The 20,139-nt window shown below is 40.0% G+C and overlaps 1 protein-coding gene across 1 annotated transcript; it reads right to left on the bottom strand.

Annotated features, from left to right (window-relative positions):
* Nucleotides 1-13,735: 13,735 nt before the first annotated feature.
* dpt (dermatopontin) lies at nt 13,736-17,533 on the bottom strand. Its single transcript, XM_061078852.1, has 4 exons — nt 17,259-17,533; nt 14,683-14,808; nt 14,036-14,143; nt 13,736-13,802 (listed from the first exon to the last, which is right to left on the bottom strand). Exons 1-4 carry the CDS (start codon nt 17,531-17,533, stop codon nt 13,736-13,738), a joined length of 576 nt encoding a protein of 191 aa, XP_060934835.1.
* Nucleotides 17,534-20,139: the final 2,606 nt, after the last annotated feature.

Here is a 20,139-nt window from a genome sequence, read left to right as displayed (position 1 = left end):
GATGAAACTAAGAGAAGGAGCATGAATCAGCTCCACTTCTTCCATCGAGTAGTAACACACAGATAAGCTGAAAAACAAATCGCACAAGTCTTCTGCTTGTGCTGAAAATGAAACACAAATGTGTCTGTATGGCCCAGCAGAGTAGGTTTACATGTGGATACCTATGAGAATGATTCTTTTTTTCAAACAGAATTACGGGAGATCTGTAGGGTGGGACGACGCGATTTGTTGCTCATCCATGTGTCACATACCAAACTCGCCGGCAAACACTGGTCAGTGATGTGTTTCACCACCGCATTCCAGTTCGCACAGTTACACTGACTGCAGCAGCTACAGCTTTAGAATGTCATACTGAAACAACACATCGGCCCCTGCTCGTCACAATACAAACCTGATGGACACTCTGTGGAGAGTTAGTGTTTACTGCTGCCTTGGGAATGGACAGAAAGTTGCCAGAGCTCTAGATAATGTGGAGGCAGAGACTCTTGTTCAGTCACTTCTTTGACTTTCTCACTATCAGACACTTGCTTTTAGTCTAAGACACTCAGTGATCTTCCCGCAGCTGCTCCAGGATCTGCCTCTGTGGCCTGAATTCAACTATGAACACAAACTGGAGGCTCAACCTTTAACTCTACAGCTTTTCTTAGATTCTGTGATTCTTAACCTACTTTAAACACATATAAAAAAACTAACAAATGATTAAACATTCATTATTTTCCATCTGGTTGCTCCAGTCTTGTTTACCTTCCCAAACAGAGCTGATCTGATGGATTGAAGTTCCTTCTCGAGTGAGGCGGAGGTTTGTTATTCTCCGTTGCTGTTGGCAACATATGACACACATATCAACACATTCCATTTTTTCAGTAGAAGTATAAAAACACAGAATATGCAGACCGTCACCCGTTAATAGACGATACAATCAAGTTTTACAATGCAAGATCAGATCAAATATATGAAATTAAATATCAGCCACATTTGATTAATTATGAAAAAATAATTAATAAATGAAATATTCGTATATATGTTAAATACTCAGAGGTTAATAACTCCAGGGTCAAAGGAAATAATTCTTCAAAGTAAAACGGTGTGCTCTCACTTTTAGTTGTTTGCCAATGTTAATGTCTCATTGGACTTAGAGGACTTAGAAAACCTTTCTTTATGAATAAGAAATAAGTGAGAATAAGTGATTTTCATTCTTTCATCACTTCTCAAAGTCAAAAGACTTTTGTTCACCCGTGACTTGTGTTTTGAATGTAATCTGTGACACAATCAAACATCTGTCTGTGAGAGCTGCCTCGGACTCCTCTCTTCACATCTGCTCTGCACACCTTGTCACGTCCTCCTGCCGAGGTATTTGTCTCACATTCATGTCCTCTTCCTTTTCTGCAGGTGTGCTGCTGCAAACAAGCAAGTATCTGTGACTTCAACAGGACAAGTGGTGAATGTCTGAGAGAGGTAAAAAATCCACACATGCTTTTGAGTGGATGGTTTCGGGAATTTGCTCAGCCACAAAGTTCAGCTCTTCTAAAAGCTGAGAGCTCGAGGGTGCATTTTGACATTTTTGTAAATATGCTCATATTCAGTCACTGTCTAGTTGAGTTGCATGATAAATAGCTAGCAGCCAGTTAGCTTAGCTTTGCATAAAGACGGCAACAGGGATGAACATTAGCCAACATCTGTCAGAAAGTGTAAAGTATAACAAGTATTTATAAAATAAATAAACCCATCAGTTTGTGGATGAATTTCATCTGCATTTGTTCATGGTGTGTATTGAAAAATGCCACTTGATTTGCCATTTAATTGTACTAATACATGTGTACACACACATATGCCTTAGTCCAAGTTGATTCGAATGAGCTTCAATGTACAAATGCAGATTGGACCACAAGTACTATAACAAGTCAATAAACACCCATTACCACACACACACAGCTTCCTGTCTGCTGAGTGCACCTCTCAGTGATCACTCAATCAGTTCACTGAGACTTTTTGAAATATGTTCAAAACTTGAAGCAGCATTTTGAGTAATTTTTCGATACTAATATCTAAGCAAATCAAATTTTATTCCAAAACATCTACTTCTGTGTTGTGTTTTCTGAATGGTTTGAAAACCATACACAATTCAGCCTTCAGCAGAAAAAACAAGGTTTTTTAATGGTCGAATATATATAATTTTGTTAGGTCAGTTGTGGAGTTTAATAACTTTCATTTCAAAAGTCACTGCCCTGCAATCAAACACTGCGTTTTTAAAAGAAAAGCTGTAAATCGTCTCACATTAAACATGATGGATTGAATAAATGCTTTGATAACTTTTGCATCACATCACCTCCAAGTGCCTTCGATGTCCCTGTTCAGGGCTGTGTTTAGGTGTTAGTTGTGATCCAGTGATTATCTCCTTTGGTAAGAGTCCACTTGTTACATGTCAGAAAAAATGTTTCTGTGTCTCTATAAGCTCTATTTTCATCACACTGTCTCCCACTTGTATTACACTGTTGCAAGTCTAACCAGTAGGGAACGACCTGACCTGTGTCCTCCACACATTTAGGGAATGACGTCCTCTTCCTGTCCTGTACTAATCTCTTATCAGCTTTTTATCTCAGCGTTATTCCATCTCTTTAAGGTTTAAGCTGGAATTGCTCTCTGACGCTGTCTTCCCATTGAAATGATGGATGTTATGTGGTTTGCATGTTTCTTTTTTCCCCAAGTGCATTTGTAGTTATGGCTGTTACATCAATAAATGCCTTTATGGTCTGCCATCTTTCTCCTTTTATTACCCACCTTGTTTTCATCATCCCCGACTTTATCACTTTAGTAATCCCATAATTGCAGTTTATGCGTCTTCTTATCAGAGCTGTTCATTCTGACTTGAAAGTCTCGGCTGCACTGGAATAACTCCTCTCACTACTGCTACTATTGCTTGTTGAGTGATCTGGTCATTGCACAGTGGCAGGGTTGTAACCATGACACATGTTAATGTATTATCACAACTCTCTACTATGCAAAACCAAAATGGTTCACGCTAATGTTCCCCTCCTACTTTAACCTTGAAATGAGAGAGAGTGAAACTGGCCTCAGGCATGTTACAACAGAGAAATAGTACTGATCAGTGCCCCTATTACCCGCATGGTTGGCCATTTAGCACTTCATTGTATATTTGCTGTTGAATCTTTTTCCACTCTCAGTTGAAGCAAACCAGTATTGAGTGTACACAGAAGAATCAAGCCTTTAAATTCTCTGTTTATCCTTAAGCTTAGGTTTCGACCTTGATGTAAAAGGGTCAGGACTTTTCAGACATTGCATATTTGAGATAAGGGTTAATGTCCTTGTTCATGTAGACTCCATAACCTTAACCTTGTAACTTCATAACACAACCAGTCGAGGCAGATATAACGAGTAATAATAATAAGTCTGGATCTGTTGGAAGTTTCCTCCTTTTAAAATTGAGTTGTTATTGTGTCCACTGTTTGCATAGTACGGGAACTTTTGTGTTGTAAGGTCTGGGCCATATTCAGCAAAGTGCAACATAGTATTGGGGCTAGTATAGTACTACTATATATACTATACTATAGAGTATAGTATTAGATTAAGATTAGGATACTATTTTATTTGTCCCAAACACATGCACAGACATGCACAAGCACACTAATGCAAGGAGGGAAATTTAACCTCTGCTTTTAACCCATCTGGCGCAGGACACACAGAGCAGTGGGCAGCCATGTACGGCGCCCGGGCAGCAGATGTTGGGGGAGTAAGGAGCATTACTCAGGGGCACTAGACAGGGTAGGGAGAATCCTCTTGGATTTTTGGACAGATTAATCCAGGTTCGTCTTTTTGTTGTTTCTCCGTGGAGTCGAACCAGAGACGAACCAGAGACCTTTTCTGCCCATAGTCCAAGTGTCTGCCACTAGTCCACCGCCTCTCAAGGGTTATTGTTGAGACAAAAGATTCTGCGATTTTGAGAAGAAATGCATAATATTATGAGAATGAAGTCGTAATATCCTGAGACTGAGGCCGTAATATTATGAGGAAAATAGTCATAATTCTACAAGAATAAAAGTGGTCATTTAAGATTAGGAATGAAGAGCATCTTATACTTTGGTATAGAGTAGGTCTCATAGATAAGGAAATATGTAATCTTGTGGCACATCAGCACCATATTATCATAGGTGTCGTGGTAGTATCAAGATTGTGAAAGAAACTGATTCTATTCTGAACAAAGAACACTGTTCTCGGTCTTTTGGAACTCTGAAAATCCCGGGTCAGCTCCTATCTGAGTCTCTCTAGGAAATTATGCAAGTCCCCAGATGGTTGATAAGGGAATACGTCCCACAAGGTTCAATATAAGCCCCTCTGCTGTTTACTCTAATCTTAACAATCATTTCATTAATATTATCCAGCTAGGGAAAGCAATGTCTATGTTTATGCTAATACTCTCTCATGCCATCAACACGATGACATCCTAGAATTAATTTAAAGCTTTTTCGAAGTTAAAATACCCAAAAGATAGACCTTTCACAAGTGCACCAAACTTAGCAGCTTCTTGAATACTCAGAATCCGGTAAAGTGGGTGTGGGTCACCCTGAGTTAAAAACCTAAGTCTGAATACTTACACTAAATGTAAATACCTGATATGAAAGAGTTTGGGGTGCAGTTAAAAGGATGTGATTGGTCTGAGGTTAACAGTACATTTGTAACTTCAATTTGCAGCCATTTTGTAATCTACTATCTGTCCTGTTACACTAATGGCTCTGAACTGTAGCTCCAAGGCAGTCAGAAAGATCTTGTGTCTGACCCAGACACCTGAACAAGATAAAAGAGTTTGTCTGCTGAAGGACAAACACAGCCGGGAACCCAGGGAAAAGGAGACTGCCTTATCTTTCATTGTCTTGCTCTTGCTGTGCCCAAGGCCAGATATAGTTGATAGAAAGCTTGCTACATTTTTTTCAAGCACTGGAGTACTTTTCCATTACATGCTGCCTCTGATGAAACCTCTGTGCCAGCAGAAATGTGCCGGACACAGGAAGGATGCAGGCTAACCTGTAAGTTTAGATTGGGCTCAGCAAAAGAAGTGAGAGAAAATTATTATGTCATAATACCTTGTTTCCTTCAATCATACTTAGAGCTGGTGAACATAGAGTCAGGATAAATCAAACAGTCTGTCAAGGAAGCAGAGCTTTTGCAGCACAGAGGCCATGAATGGATGATGATGATGATGTAAGAGCTCACAATCACGGCTCTGCTTATATCACCTCTTAGTTATCCTTCAGACCTTTGTTGTCTGGCTGGCTACGGGTGACTGGTATTTTAGGGTATTTTTAGCCAACTGGCAGTAATACAGCCACTGAGCTTGTTTCCCAACAAGACTTAAATCGCCCTGCGCTCTTTAGGTGTCAGGGAAACTCAACAAATCATGATTTCTGAGACAGGAGGACAGTTTAGTCAAAGCACACATGAGGAGATTGGAGAGAAATGCATGAATTATTTATCATTCAGGGTTCATGATTTATGTAATACAGCTTTCATTTAATACAATTACACATTAATGGCTGGAGGCGCCTTGAGAAGACGGTGCATGTACAGGAGCCACAAGAAATCATTCCAACAATATAAAGTTCACTTAAGAAGATCAGATAAAAACATAGCCTAACATTTGCATAGAAGCTAACAACGGCCACTACAAGCTGCTTGTCAAACCAAATCAAGTAAGGCTGTGACACACAGTTGCCACAAGGTATTGAGTTGAGGAAGAGTGTGTTCCAATAAACGTTAGTTTTTTAAGAGGAGGAAAGTATTGTTGCTCTTATTGTATAATTGTATCTTGGGCTTGGCTGTAAATATGATCTCACTGATAAGGTCTTCTGAACACTGGATCCCACATCTTAGGGTGTGTGTATGTATCCAGTGAATAGATGTGGATTTACCTCTATTGGATTTGTAGCTGTGCACTGGAATCAGGGTGATAAGAAGTGGGTTTCATGATGATGCAATAGCAAGTGGGTTAAAAGAATAGTTTGGTATTCTCCCATGTTTGAAGTGTGAAGGCAAAACTGGACACACATAGATTTTGGTTTCATAAAGCATACTGAGTTTTATTCACAGATTTTGACAATAGGTTTGTTGTTTGGAGTGCGCACATTAAGTTAAGGTTTTTTTGAGTTACAAGCTCCAGGGGGATTCTACTGGAGTCGTCTGTCTGGAAAACGATAGGAGGTCGAGCTGCTGCAGTCAGGCTGTGGATTGCCAATTGTACAGCACCATTTTTGTCATAATTGGGACTGTGATGTAATATTGATGTTTCATTATTTTTCCTTGGTTAATATTAGGTAGCATTGTACAGCATGTTATTGGGGTTTGTTTAAATGTTGTTTTGTCTTTGTCTATCCCCACTCTGTTTTTGAATGGCCTGACCAGCCACTTTATATGTTTCACCATGTCTCAGTTTGTGCTGCTAAGTTCTGTTCAGCTGGTGCTTGAGGTCATTTGTTAGGTTGATCTTTTTTGTGGGCCCCAGAATTATTGTTGAGATTTTTTCTGGTGCTTTTTTTGGTATAATTTTCAAAAAACGGCCTGTGTTTCTCTAGTTTACCTGCTCTGTTCCTGCCACTGCCAGATCTGGCCTCATGCTTGAAGGACCTTCATCTAACTTTCACCATTAACTTAAAGACGCAGTGTCCTTTACCATAAACATGAGGAGCACGCAAAAGGGAGAGAATAAAAAGAGCAAATGCAGCAGAAGCAATATATCTATACTTTTAACTATACTTTTAATACTTTTCTCCAGGCTGCAGCTTGACAAACATACTTGTTATTATTTGAAGTTGTATCTTTTCCACTAATAGCGCACTTACATTTATGTTTGTGTCCTTTTCAGACCCACCTGACTGGAGCTGAATCAACCAGCCAGCCAGCCTAACAGCTGAACATGTCACAGAGATGTGGACGTATGTGTGTCAGCTCCTCTGTGAGCCTCTCTGACCTTTACTCACCTTGCTCTGCTCTCTATATCTTTAGAGAAACACAACACAGTCAATGGCATGTGTCGCCATCCAAAAGAATTTCTACTACACTTCCCATAATGCAGTTCAGTAGTAACCTTGGTTAAACTTTCCCCTCCTGGTAATTTTGCATGGCTTTGATCCAATGACCCCAGTGTTTTCAATGGTTTAAAAGTCAGACCAAGACCTACAGCTGACTATTAGCTGACATTTACAGAATAAGTTCTTACAGTAATGGAAAAACATGAGAAAAATGTCACGTCAAGAATGTTTCCTGTGTTGCATTGTGATGTATTTTCTATATCCTGAGAAACTGCGGAGTGTATCTAAACTCCAGGTCACGGTTGGATTCCACACGACTAAGACACAACCACATGCTCGATTGTGTGAGGAGAGCCTGTTGTGTGTAACACAAAACTGTTTGAGTCCTGCTCTCCTCGCTGCCTGGGCCTCTGGCCAACAGACAGATTAACACACTGACAAGCTCCAGTACATCTTTTACACTCTCAGTCTTGACCCTTCACCTGCGGGGACGTAAAGTCCTAATGTCTGCCACCATAAAGACGCTGCTCTCTGTGGCACCGAGTGTTTCCTTCTCAGGCCACCAGGAAACGCAGCCACAAGCTAATCACGGCTAATAAGAGAGGCGAGACCGCCATTGGAAATATTGCGGTGAAACATTTCGCTCAGAGTGAGTGAGTGGAAATCCCAGATCCTGACTTCCTTTTCGTGGATCCATTCAGCTCTCTCCATCACAGACCATAAAGTGTCTAATTTATTCTGTGCTGTTTCACTACCAGGAACTCACCAGTGAAGAATCCAAGAGCAATAATGATGCTTTTGTCTGGAGGTGCGCTGCAAGCAGAGAAAGTGAGAAAGCCAAAGGGAAGGCTGGGAACCAGTAGGTCACGGAGCTCACCTTACACCTCTTGTTCCCACAATGTTTTGGCTGCCTTCCCAAATCACAAACTTTTTTTTTTGCTGCTCCGCAGACACAGAGGGGAAAAAGTGAGTAAGCTGTTATTCTTAACTTTAAATCAGAACCAGCTTGTAGTATCTGACACCATAATTTTGTAATCAGAGGACGAACACCAGTTGACTGTGTAAACAAGTGCAGAGCTCCCTCCCGAGTCCTCAATGCAAAGAATCTTTCCCAAGAGCCAGCAACTGGGAACTTTAACTCTCGGGAAGGAGAGAATTCCCACCAGCCTTTTGTTCGTCTTTACTCCTTCGACATTGCTGTTATTCATCAGAGAATCCATGTTGCTGGAACAATCATCCTCTTGGAGATTGTAGTACGTCAACTGAACTACATGGTATGTAAAGTGGGATTAGATGTGATGGAACTCCAAGGTGCAGCTTGTCAAGAGTCAAAGATAAAGGTTCTTGTGCCAGAACAGAACCATGGATGAGGACACACCCCGCACTATTAACCTGTGCCTTGCCCAATAAGCCACAGGTTTAGACATGCTTCTTTTTTTATTGGACCCTTCCATGGACAAACACCGCCGTAGTTGTCAACTGTACACCTCCATACAAGAGGCCTATACCGTACAGAATGTACCTTACGTGTCGGCACATGTCAAGTAGGCTGTTTGATGAATGAAATGAAATGAAAATCCACCCTGTTTCTGACAAAAAGCTGCATTAATGAGCATTAAAGTGCATTACTGCTAAATTCAACACACTTTTTGATGTATGCTGCTTCACTTTCACATTGTTTTGTATGATTGCCTTCTATTGGCTCAGTAGAAACTGTAAAAAATTGTGTGAAACTGACATAACATACAAACATTAATACTCCCATTCCACAACCTCTCATTCACATCCATGAAAGATGAGGATCTTGAAAGCAATGAGTCTGGAGAATCTTCATAAATTTACAGAGCAATAGGTATTTTTCGCAAAACTTCCACCGACCTTTAATTTGATCACATTTTTTGTTTTATTCAATAAGCCCTATACATGAAAGTCATTACACCTCAGTTGTATCAACAGAAATCAAAAAACAGATCATTTGATTTTAATTTACCCTTTGAAATCCTACCACCAGTTTTATAGTCTCTGTATGATGCTGTGTAAACATTCTATGAATTCACACCACCGACTCATGTCTTCTCAGAAAAGCAGAACATTTCTTCAGTAAAAACTTGGTCACACTGAGTTGTGGTGGGTCTCTACCCTGCGCTGCGCCCCTTGTTGTCAGACATGAAAAGAGGCAGCTGTTTTTGTCCTCAAGCGAGAGCAGGGAGAGCAGCAGAGGCTCCCTAAAATAAACAGGCTATCTGTGCAGCCCCGGGGCTGGGTCAGGGTCACACTCCATGCTGCTCGCTCACTCGGGTTCTCCCTGTCCACAGCCAATCACAGCGCTTCACTTCTTTGCTGGCAGAGAACAGATCACGTCTCTTGAATGAAAACAGTGCTCACAATGATCGGTCCCAAAGTTTGAACATTTAAAAAGAAGACTCTTCCTGATTTGATGTCTCTGACAGTTTCACCTTGTGCTGGAGATAAATTCATGTATTCTTCTTTCCCTCTCATTTCATTGTCAGGTAATTGATTTAGGAGGTAAATAATTTAATATTATATCATCACAATTTAAAAAACAGCACTGCAGTGGATGAAACGCTGTAAACGTTATATTGAAAGAAATTCTAGTGCTGAGTATACATTATTATCTTACTCAGTATATATTAAAACAAGCCTCAGCAAAGTTGTCCCTTGTGAATGCAGTGGTAGATAAAAACTGGGAGGTGATTGTAAAAATACATTATATTTAATATAATTCTCGACAATATTGAACAATATGAAGTTCGTGTAATTTATATAATAGTGTTCTTTAAACAAGAGTCAACAGCAATGCTAACGGTTCTGTGACGCTATTCAAAGCAGTGCTCTGAGCTATATGCTCACATCAGGATGCTCTCAATGGCTATAGTTAAACACCACAAACATACTTTTGCATGTATACTGTTCAACATGTTCATCATCTAAGTTAAAACTTTTAGTCTGCTAGAATTTTATATTTAGCACTTAACACAAGGAGGAGCTGGGGCTAATGGAAATTTCAATATTGGTGAAGGGATTTGACGTATGGAATGCTAATAAAAGACCGGGGGAGGCACAACTTCTTTACATCTTGGTTTGCAGGTTTTCAACTTAAGAACAAATTATGCCAATAGAAGAATATTCTGGTCTAAAAGTGGATGAGTGACAACCGTCTCACCACTGCCTCCCATTTTAGGTTACAAACATAATACTGAAAATCTTTTAGAGGGTTGATTGTCAACGGACAAAATGTCCCATCACAATTGTCATTGTGTTTGCAGGAATAAAAGCACATGTGCAACTTACGATGTTATATCAATGTTATTTACAACTGTGCTTTTACCTCTATGACACGTCAAAGGCTGCTTCCATACTATGTTTTTGTGTGTTAAAAGCGATTTCATACTCAAACAACCTCTGTCCATGCGAGCTTTTGGCTCCGTATCACCTTTAATTACGTGAGCCTCTCCTTCTGGGAAGCTGTTGTTTTTCTCATGCTTATGGCTGCACAGAGGCCTCACTGGATCACAGCTATTGAACTGAGGCATTTATTACAGCAGCTGGCTTCAAGTTCCCAGGAAAGAGAAGGACGCACGCAGGGATTGGCTGTAAATACAAAAACATCACGTGCTCTCTTTTTAATTCAGAGTGTTTGTGCACTTGAACTCATGTTGAAGTTCTCTCACCATCAGTGATAGTGGATGTTCTGTTGGGTTTTCTGTCCACAAACATATACCTAATCAAAATTTGCAATGTAGACCTTGTTATTGAGATAAAATATTTCACATCAAATTGAGACACCTTGAGGGTTCACTTTGAATTTGTAATAAATCACGTACCATTGAATAATGACTTCCAATTTTCTGCAGTCATATTTAAATGTAGACTAAGTAATTTGTGTCTAATCGCATGGATCTATGGCCATATCAGTTTGTCAGTCCAACATTTTGGTCCAGGCTGAAATATCCCAACAACTATTCAGTGACTTGCCATTAATTTGGGATGAGCCCAAGTGACGTTCTTGAAATCTTCATACTTGAGGATGATGTATGGGATTAAATTTAGGATCCCGGATGAATTTGATAACTGTTTGGATTTCTTAACTTTTCAACTGGAGCTGTCATCAGGTCAAACTTGAAGTGATGTCATCAGTGACCTGTGTACACAGACAGAGGGTCTAAAACTTCCCAGAATAAATGTGAGCTTGAACATGAGTTATTTTCCTCCCTAAAAATGAGTGAATCATAAAAACACTTTCACTATCCTAGGACTTAAACTTGCCTGTTTGCTCAGAGAGCAGAATTCACTGCTAACACAAACACTCTGGTCAGTTCTGTGGACGGTTTTACACTGATATTAGACATCACATTGTTAAACAGTTGAGGTCATTCTCAGTGTGTTCTGTTGAAAACAGAAGCAGGTTTTCATCAGTACTTAAACTCTTTTCTATGGGGCTTTGTCGCCATAAATCTATACTTTTAATTATAAGAATCAGACTCCAAAGATGATTGTAGCAAGGAGTTGTCAGCCTTTTGGCTCCTCTTATGAATGCTAATTACAGCCAGGGTGTGTTGGAGGGCAGAGCGGATAGAGTGGGACAATATATCGCCCGTATTTTCCAGCTCAGGAAGGAGGCTTCCACCACAGGGACAGTGGATCTCTGTGGGCAGGAGGCCTCTGCAGGCGTGTGGCTCGCCACCGGCCACCGGCTCAGGGGACAGCTGTGTTACGCTGGAGTATTTGGCCCTTTGCCCCGAGACAGCAGTTGCCATAAACAAACAGTGGTGAAAGCTACTGGCCCAGTCCCCAGCTCTTTTCAAGACGGTGCAGCAGGCCTGCTCAACTTCAACCAGTTCACTCCATTAAGTTTGAATAAGACTTAAACAGCACGTTGGAAAGTGGTGCTGGTAAAACACACTGCTTGTCCTGTCCAGAATGAAATGAAGACAAAGTGGCTAATGGACACTATTGTGTTTCTACCATAGACTTGTTTATACAAGTGCTGTCACCTTGAATTCACATGCTGTTAGATGCATTGGAAAAAAATAACATTTCATTTTTGGAAAGTTCACAAGAACACCAGGCAGCCAAGTAAAAAAAGTTGGAGAACATTTAGTTTCACAACCAAAACATTATTTAAAAAACAACCCTGACTAATCTTGCTAATTATTTCCAGAGCTTTCAATTGAGTTAATTAGTGGAGTAGTTATTTATACTACTACTATTATCAGTCAAAAAGAAGCTTCAATGTTTACCTGAATGTTTGTTTTATTTGGTGAGCTTTATTGTTGAAAGAACTGCAAAGATGTATGTGTCCGACACAGTAGATGATTTGCTTGGCTTAGCTTAGTTTAGCATATCTTAGTTTACTGATTGAAAGTAGTGAGTCATAGTCTTAAGGAAAAATAAATAAATAAACATAATAATAGGAACGTTACTGCTCTTATAAAGACTAACCAAACTTTACAACTTGTTCATTTGTAGGTTTAAAGACCTTGGTTGCCAGATCTTAACTTTTGGTCTTGTTATGCTGACTGGCTGTGAAATGTTGGCCGATTCATTTAAAATAAATGATAATAATCTTATAACATGTATCAAGGAAAATATCACATAAGTAATTAGCTGTTGATATGGTAATCCCTGATGTCAGGCTCTTTAGCACACAAACACACTTTCTCCAAGCTTTTTGTTATGGCAACATGTGGTGTTGAGTTTGCCCTCTGCCAAGTTAAGCCCAGAGGAGCTGTTGATATCATCCTGGCTGAGTTCATCCTCTCTGAGCTTCTGGAAAGCTTATACTCCCACAAAGCTAGATTATCCTTTCTCCCGCAACATTTATCCTGGACAATATTGCCCTATATTGTATTCTGTTACTCTCATCCCATTTGGTTCAATATGCGTATAATTAATCCCAAACATCATATGCTATGTAATTTAGTCTTTTAGAAAAACCTTACTACACATTTACACTAAACAAAAAATAACTTTTTTAAGTGCCCTATGAGTGACCTTAAGTAATGTGAAGAACACACTCAAATGATTTTCAGCTGTACTTGCCAAACTGAACAAGACACTTTAATACAGGAGCAATGTGAAAGCAGGTGGGACATTTCATTACATGCTAAGCTCATGTTGGATCCTCTTATCACTCCCAACACATACATGGGTTTTGTGTGATTTACAAAACAATATCACCAGTCAGTCACACAAGGCAGCTCTCCAAATACTTTTATTACATTTATGAGTATGAAAATAGTGTTAAACCATTTTACTTTAACATAACCCCAACTCCAAGGTCTTGGAGCGAAGCCTGACTAAGTTATTTTCCATCATCATGAGCACAGCATCCAATAATTGAGTTGTTTTGTATGACCACTTTCACGTGTTGCCAACAGACTTGCAGGTCTTCCTGCAACTAAATGAAAACAGTTGAGCTATCGGTGGAGCCCAAAATCCCCGACAGACCCTCTGTGATGAGGTTCATTTTGCATGCTAGACCAGAAAATCTGTGGTTACACAGGCATAAGTCACATGCCTGTGGTTGATCTATTTATTAAAAGTAAATATATTGAATGAAATGGAAACATGAACAATATCGGTTTTATATAATGTCAGTGTTATATCTTTGTTTAATAGGAGTAAATATGTACTTGGGTTATGATAACTGTTGGTTGGGTAACATTGCTGCAAATCTACAAATTCTCAAAGTCACAGTCAAAGTCTGTCATTCTGCACAGGATGTACTTCCATTGCCGATCTCTGAAACAAAGTGAAAGACAAAATCAGTTGAGTGATCGCACAGTACCAGATTTACTAGTGTTTTTCTTTTGGCCAGATCTGCCTGAAAACTCTGGTCCCATTGGCCTCACAAAAGAAACATTTTCTTCCCACTCAGCCATTTGGGGTTTCAGCATTTTTGGTTAGATTTTACATCCCATTGCCACATGGGATCAGAAGTTGTTTAGAGAAAAGAGCAGATGTTTGGAACAAACCGTAGCACTCCAGTGAAGGTGGTCTGAGCACCTCGGATGAAGTAGCCATAACTAGGGACTACCAGCTCTGCCTCTTCTCTGTAGTGTTCAGGAATATCAGAGGTCTTCCTGTGGAAAGCAACAAATGTTTGATAAAAACAATATTTCCTGGGTTAGCATTAATGTGTAAACCTTGAAATGAATACAATTTGGTAAATGAACTTTTCTTGCATAGAGTTAGATGATAAGATCGATCCCACTCTCAATTGCTACACTACAAATATAGCTCAAGCCATGGGAAGGTTATTTGAGCTTTGCACATTCACTAGACTGGCCCAGTGAAAATACATAAAAAAGAAAGTACCTCAAAGCCTTAAAAGTTGTTATGTGCTGGATTGTTTCTTGGCCAGGAGAAGTGACTCCCTGGTTTCTAAGATAGCAACCTCGCACTGAAGAAAAAGTCCTCATGACCTCTGTAGGACGAGGAGGTCGGCATTCTTACACCTCTAGTTATGTTCATAAACACAAAAGTAAATGCGGTAATGAATGAACTTCAGAAATGTTGACACGTGGACTTGAGAGTGGAATTAATTTGTTCATCTGACTCCAAACAAGAAAGTGTCCAACTATTCTTTTATCATGATTATATTCCCATGAGTCGAACGTACATGCAGGAGTAGGGACATCGGCGTTTGTAATAGCAGCAGTAGAACTGCCACTCCCGGTCAAGGACAGATTCAAAGTACTTGCTTTGTACCCCCGCCACCAGGCCATTACGAGTACAAGTTGAAGTCCTGCAAAGACACATTAGAGTCATTAAGTTATTAAAACTACAGTGAAAAATATGTTAAATGAAACCCTGTTTATTCTCTGTTCCATTCATTCCAGTCCTTTACATTTTCTGTATAATTAAACATTACATTGGAAGGGATATTTTGAGAGGTAAAACACTGACAAACCTTTGAGACCAAGAGAGATTGAGTCCATGTGATTTGAAGTAAATACTGGGTTGTTGACGGTTCAGTTGTTTATGGCCCTACACTTAACTGTCGCCACAACACATTGAAGAGGACCAGGTCCAATCAGCAGGAGCTGCAGCGTGTGTAGACATGTGTCATGGCAACATGGGCACAGCCTTCAGCTATTCAACCAATGGGGGTAGTTACCCTGCAGGGTAATGTGCGAGCCAATGTAATTCAAATAGACAGCAGGCGTGGCAGTGATAAAGAGTGTTCACAGTGTTTGCCTTTGAATAGAGGAGCTGGGTGCAGTTGATCTTAACTGAAAAATAAATCTGAAGCGCTCAAGCAGGTTCTGCTATCCAGCCTAGAAATGTTGATCTGAAGCAGATAGTACAGAGTCAGTAATCTGTGGCTGTTTACAAAGCCAGGCTACAATTCTCCCTCTAAACAGGATCTCTAATGTTCGATCCAAGTCCTCTAATTAAATCAACCTTTCGGTGCAGCCGATGATTAGTCAAACATGTTTATGTGAGTTGTAGCATTTGGAGTGGGTTAAAATTTGATTACCTGATTGCACGGGAGAATATTTTTCTTTCCTTTTTTTTGCATTGTCTGTTTTTACTCAACTTTTTCCTGAATGGCTTTCTGCAAAAGCTTGGACCCTTTACAATAGAATGAGACATATTTCTCCTTAGGACTATTGACAAGGCCTGTTAGATGGATCTTTTAGAAATTCACTTGAGGTACTTGTGCTCCAAGGAACTGTCTGTTGAAGACACATTACTGAATAGTGGCAGAGATTCAAGATTTTATATGGAAATATTAGATGATACACATGTGGAAATTGTGAGGTAAGCACTGTGATCTAGCAGGGACAAGTTAGAAAGTTTTGCTGACAATCATCTGCTATTTTAATGCAAATTGATCATCTATTTCAAATGGCTAGTTCAGGGATGTACTTACATTTTTACATTTGCAAAAATGTATTTATTCGTGCATACATGGACAAATATGCAGTTTAGAATGATTGGGAAATATCAGATCCTGCTAGACTGGCTACCCATTTATTATTTGCAATAAATTGTGTTTGGATTTGGTAATGCAAAAAACTAGAATTGTGTAATAATGGTGTCAGTTTATATTATTATTAAACAGTGTGAAGTGATTAATGAGGAAACCATATTAAATTTTACCTCAATATCGTGTCATATTAGCAAGCCGAACTCAAGCTGACTTTTAAGCTAGCTAGTTTAGCTACACAGCAGTTACACGTGGAAGTTAAAGTTATGCATTCGTTTTCACTTGATAGAACCTTAATAAAAAGCAGCACAACAGAGCAGCAGCTTCAGCCCACTGCAGTCAACTAGTGATAATATGGTCAGCTTTATACGCCACCAAAATGTATGTAATTTTCTTGACGCTCTTGATGAGGTCAGGTCTCCCATCTGCGTATGTCCCCCACTTACCTGCAACATGGGTGCTTGTGTTCATACAACAGTTTGAGCAGCAGGCTACACACAGGCCTGGTATGGGCCATTGTTGTCTGCCAATGGTGACCTTTAGCAGCCTGTGTTTCTGGACACAGTCTGGGCTAGAATGAGGGTCCATCATTTATAAGTTGAAGGCATTTGATCTGTTGCCTACTTTCTACAGATGAACCGAAGATGTGCCTGTTGTGTGGCTTTCACATGGACCTGTCATCCCAAGATGTTTATCTGGCCCTTAATACTTTCTGGCATATTTGAGTGAAAACCAAACATGTTCACAGCTGCTGAACAGAGTAAAGAGAATCTCAGTAGCCTGATGTGAAATGGTATTTCATGGTGTATACGTGTATCCTGACTCAGATGTTTCTAGATGACTAATTTGTTGATTTCAGTTATTTTCTGTTTCACTTTGGTCGTATATCATTCTGTATTATTTATTCATATCATTGCTGGTTAGATCCCTGTTGGCCAGGGCATTTAGTGCATGCAGCTGCAGTAAGATTAGAAACCAGCAGCAACCTTTCATCAGTGTGACTTCATGTGCCCCGGGTTCGATTTCTCACTGTGACAGCTGCTGAAATGAGTCTTGCTAAAAAAATGTAGTAACTTCAACATAAAGGTTGTTTAAACTTTAAATCTGCCCAAGATGTGTAGAAATGCAGACGGCAAACTCCCTGGTTTCCCTCTGCACGCTAAACAGATGCGACTTTCATGCCAAAGCTCACTGCTGTATAAGTCAAAGATAAACAGGTGGCAACAAGTGAGTAAAACACTGATGTGTGACAGAGGACCCACCACTCCATCCCAGCACGGCTGATGTCGTCCCACCAGCAGTCACTGGGCTCCCCCAGGCCCTCAGGTGTGGGCTGGCACTCAAAGGTCCACAAGCGGTCCGAGCCATTCTCCTCACTGAAGAAGCTCCTGATGGCCACGAGGACCTCTCCGTGGGGACACTGGAAGTTGAAGCCCTGACGGTAGCTGTTGACCCAGCCCATGTCATGGTGGTCTTGAGACTGAGCTGCGACCGTGGACAGCAGGGACAACGCTAATGCCACCAGAGCAGGATTCATGTTGAAGAAATCTGTTGGTCCTCGCAGATTTGCTCTCCCTCACAGCTGCCTCGGCTTAAACTCCTCAGAGCCTTTTGCTGTCCAGATGTTTTGTATCCAGGAGTGATGTGTAATTTTCAGCTCACTGGACAAATCCAGAATTACTTGACATTTTAAGGTGGACTCTGAAATGGAGCACAAGCAATGTCCCACCATAGAGATGGGTGTACCTTAAAAGTCATCACTTGCAGATTGCAATTCAGAAATTTATTCGATGCTTTATTTGACTCTGGAGAATGTGGTCCTGTGTTAACCATGTAATTGCTTAGCTTATAAACTTTGCAGTGTAATTTACTTCTTCAATATAAATGGCAATTTGGACCATAAATCTATCTTATCATGTCATAAATTGTCAGACCCGCCCATAAGAACTTCGCCAGACAGGTTTTATGACTGAGGTGTAGTATTGATTGAAATGCCGTGTGGATTTGACGAAAGGGATATCTTGATTTTTATCAAGTAGTGGCTCAATATCAATACAACAATTGTTAAGTTTGTATTGTTGTAAAATAGTGTTTCAGGTCATTTATTTAATGCGAGAATCAATAGATTGGTAATGTGGTTAAGTTGGAACTAAGAACAAAAAGAAATTTATCAGACATTTTACAAGCTCAGAAAATGTGTCTCTAAATAATGAGGTTAGGAAAGTTTGTCTCGCATCGTAAAAAATGTTGAAGATACTTTAATATGAACCTTCTACTGGTCTATGTAATGACCATCAGTTATCATTATTTGATGGTTTGTTTGTATCTACACATCATGGCAGATGGGTGTAAATGCCACAGTACCCATGAGCCTGTCACACCCTGATTTGAGCTTTGAGTTGGAAACAAAACTTCGATAGAAACTCAATCCCGAATTTAAAGATGAAGTGATTTCAGCTTTAAGAATGTTTGTCTTCTTTTTCCTAAATGCTAAAACCTGTAGCTCTCTCTCAGTAATTTAAAGTAATGGGCTGTGGAAATGCTCTAACTGTGAGTCATGTAATGGGAAAATGACTTTGACTTTCACATTAACTACGCCAACTTCACAACTCTATTGACTGTTCCCTAAACTGGGCGGCTGTGGCTCAGGGGTTAGAGCGGCCGTCCTCTAATCAGAAGGTCGCTGGTTCTACATAAATTCAGACCATTTATCATTTAAACCCCTCCGCTTATCAAACATTGTCCAATCATAGCTTAGTAATCCAAACGTTAGGGCCAAAGTGTAAGAAATTGATAAATAACGTAATAACGTAGTGATAACATTACTTCAGAGCCCAGTGCCTGGATATTAGCATTAAAGGGATAATTCACTGAAAAGGGGTCTCAAACGCTGTTTACCACTGAAACGCCAAAAGTGTTTTGTGGACTCAAACACTTCCCCTACCCCTCCATTGGCAAATTGGTGAGTAGATAATGAGTATATTTAATTTTGGGGGTAAAATCCAGTCCAATAGAGAGTTTATATGTCCATTGAGCCATAACTCAATGAATAAACTATTATCTTATTATCGTGCCCAGCTGTTGCTGCAGATCTTCAATCTGTCTGACAGAAAAGTGTCCTAAAGTTGTTGTGTTCATGCTCTTCTACACTTTAAGTTCTCCTCACCTCATGAGTATTGTACCCAGCTATTTCATTTTCTTATTAAGTAAAAGGAGTACGAGCTCATCATCAGGTTCCATCTTTTTTGGCAGTATTTTTTTCAATCCTCACGGCGTGCTTAATGTGATTAGTCCGGAGCATTTGCTATTTCGGGTCACCATTGATTTGCAAAGGCTTCACTGTAGTAGCTCGGTCCTTGAAATTGGTGCAGTTGGAATTGAGGAAGTTTACAGGAGCCTCAGCCAAACTTGTCAAATGAGATAGCATTTCATGCACTGAAGATGAAAGTGAAAACATATTGTTTAAAAATAAGAACAATAAAGCATATAACTGTTATCCTTGACTTAGCAGTTAAATATGTTGGAGCAGATGTAGACAAACAACACTTTGCAGTCCGCAGCTTCTTTATTTTTTTATTTACATGTCTTTATAGATCAAGTGTATGAAAAGGCCCTTATACGGCAAAAACATAATTTGGTAAAAACAACTGAAGTTAATGTATAAAAATTTAAATCATTAGCATCTATCAACAACAGCTGCAAGCTGAAATGAGAAGCCTTCCATTATCTACATCTGCCTGATTTTCTGCGGTAAATCATCCCTCTATGTGAAATAAGAAAGCTTGACAGGCGTAGCGAGGCAAACAACTTAAAATGAGAGTGAGTGAGTCACTGCTTTGCACTGTGTGGCATGTCCCCCCCCCCCCCCACATAATCCTTAGATATCAGTGGGGGCATCTCAACAGGATAGGTAAGCAGGCAATTGCCACAAGAACAGCTGCAGTGTTGTGAGAACCCCCTTGTTCAGCTTTGTACAGGAGACAGCAGCAACGCCATTGTTAGAAACCCCTAACAAGACTCCATGTCACCAACCTTCTGGTACAATGTTCGTGAGGAATGGATGATGTGATTGTGGAGGAGGTTTGCACTCTCCTACTTTGGTTTATTTATGTATATGCACAGAATTTTTTATTATATAATCGT

Source organism: Limanda limanda, chromosome 9 (assembly GCF_963576545.1).
Source record: "Limanda limanda chromosome 9, fLimLim1.1, whole genome shotgun sequence".
Classification (NCBI taxonomy): domain Eukaryota; kingdom Metazoa; phylum Chordata; class Actinopteri; order Pleuronectiformes; family Pleuronectidae; genus Limanda; species Limanda limanda.
Note: the sequence above shows the minus strand (reverse complement) of the source record. Positions and strands in the feature narration are given on the sequence as shown.

Excerpts from the sequence above, each read along its gene's own strand:
- dpt (XM_061078852.1), bottom strand. The coding sequence starts at position 17,533 with ATGAATCCTGCTCTGGTGGCATTAGCGTTGTCCCTGCTGTCCACGGTC. Across the intron at positions 14,809-17,258 it reads AGCCGTGCTGGGATGGAGTG|GACTTCAACTTGTACTCGTA; the intron begins GTGGGTCCTCTG and ends GTGTCTTTGCAG. Across the intron at positions 13,803-14,035 it reads ACCTTCACTGGAGTGCTACG|AGATCGGCAATGGAAGTACA; the intron begins GTTTGTTCCAAA and ends ACTTTGTTTCAG.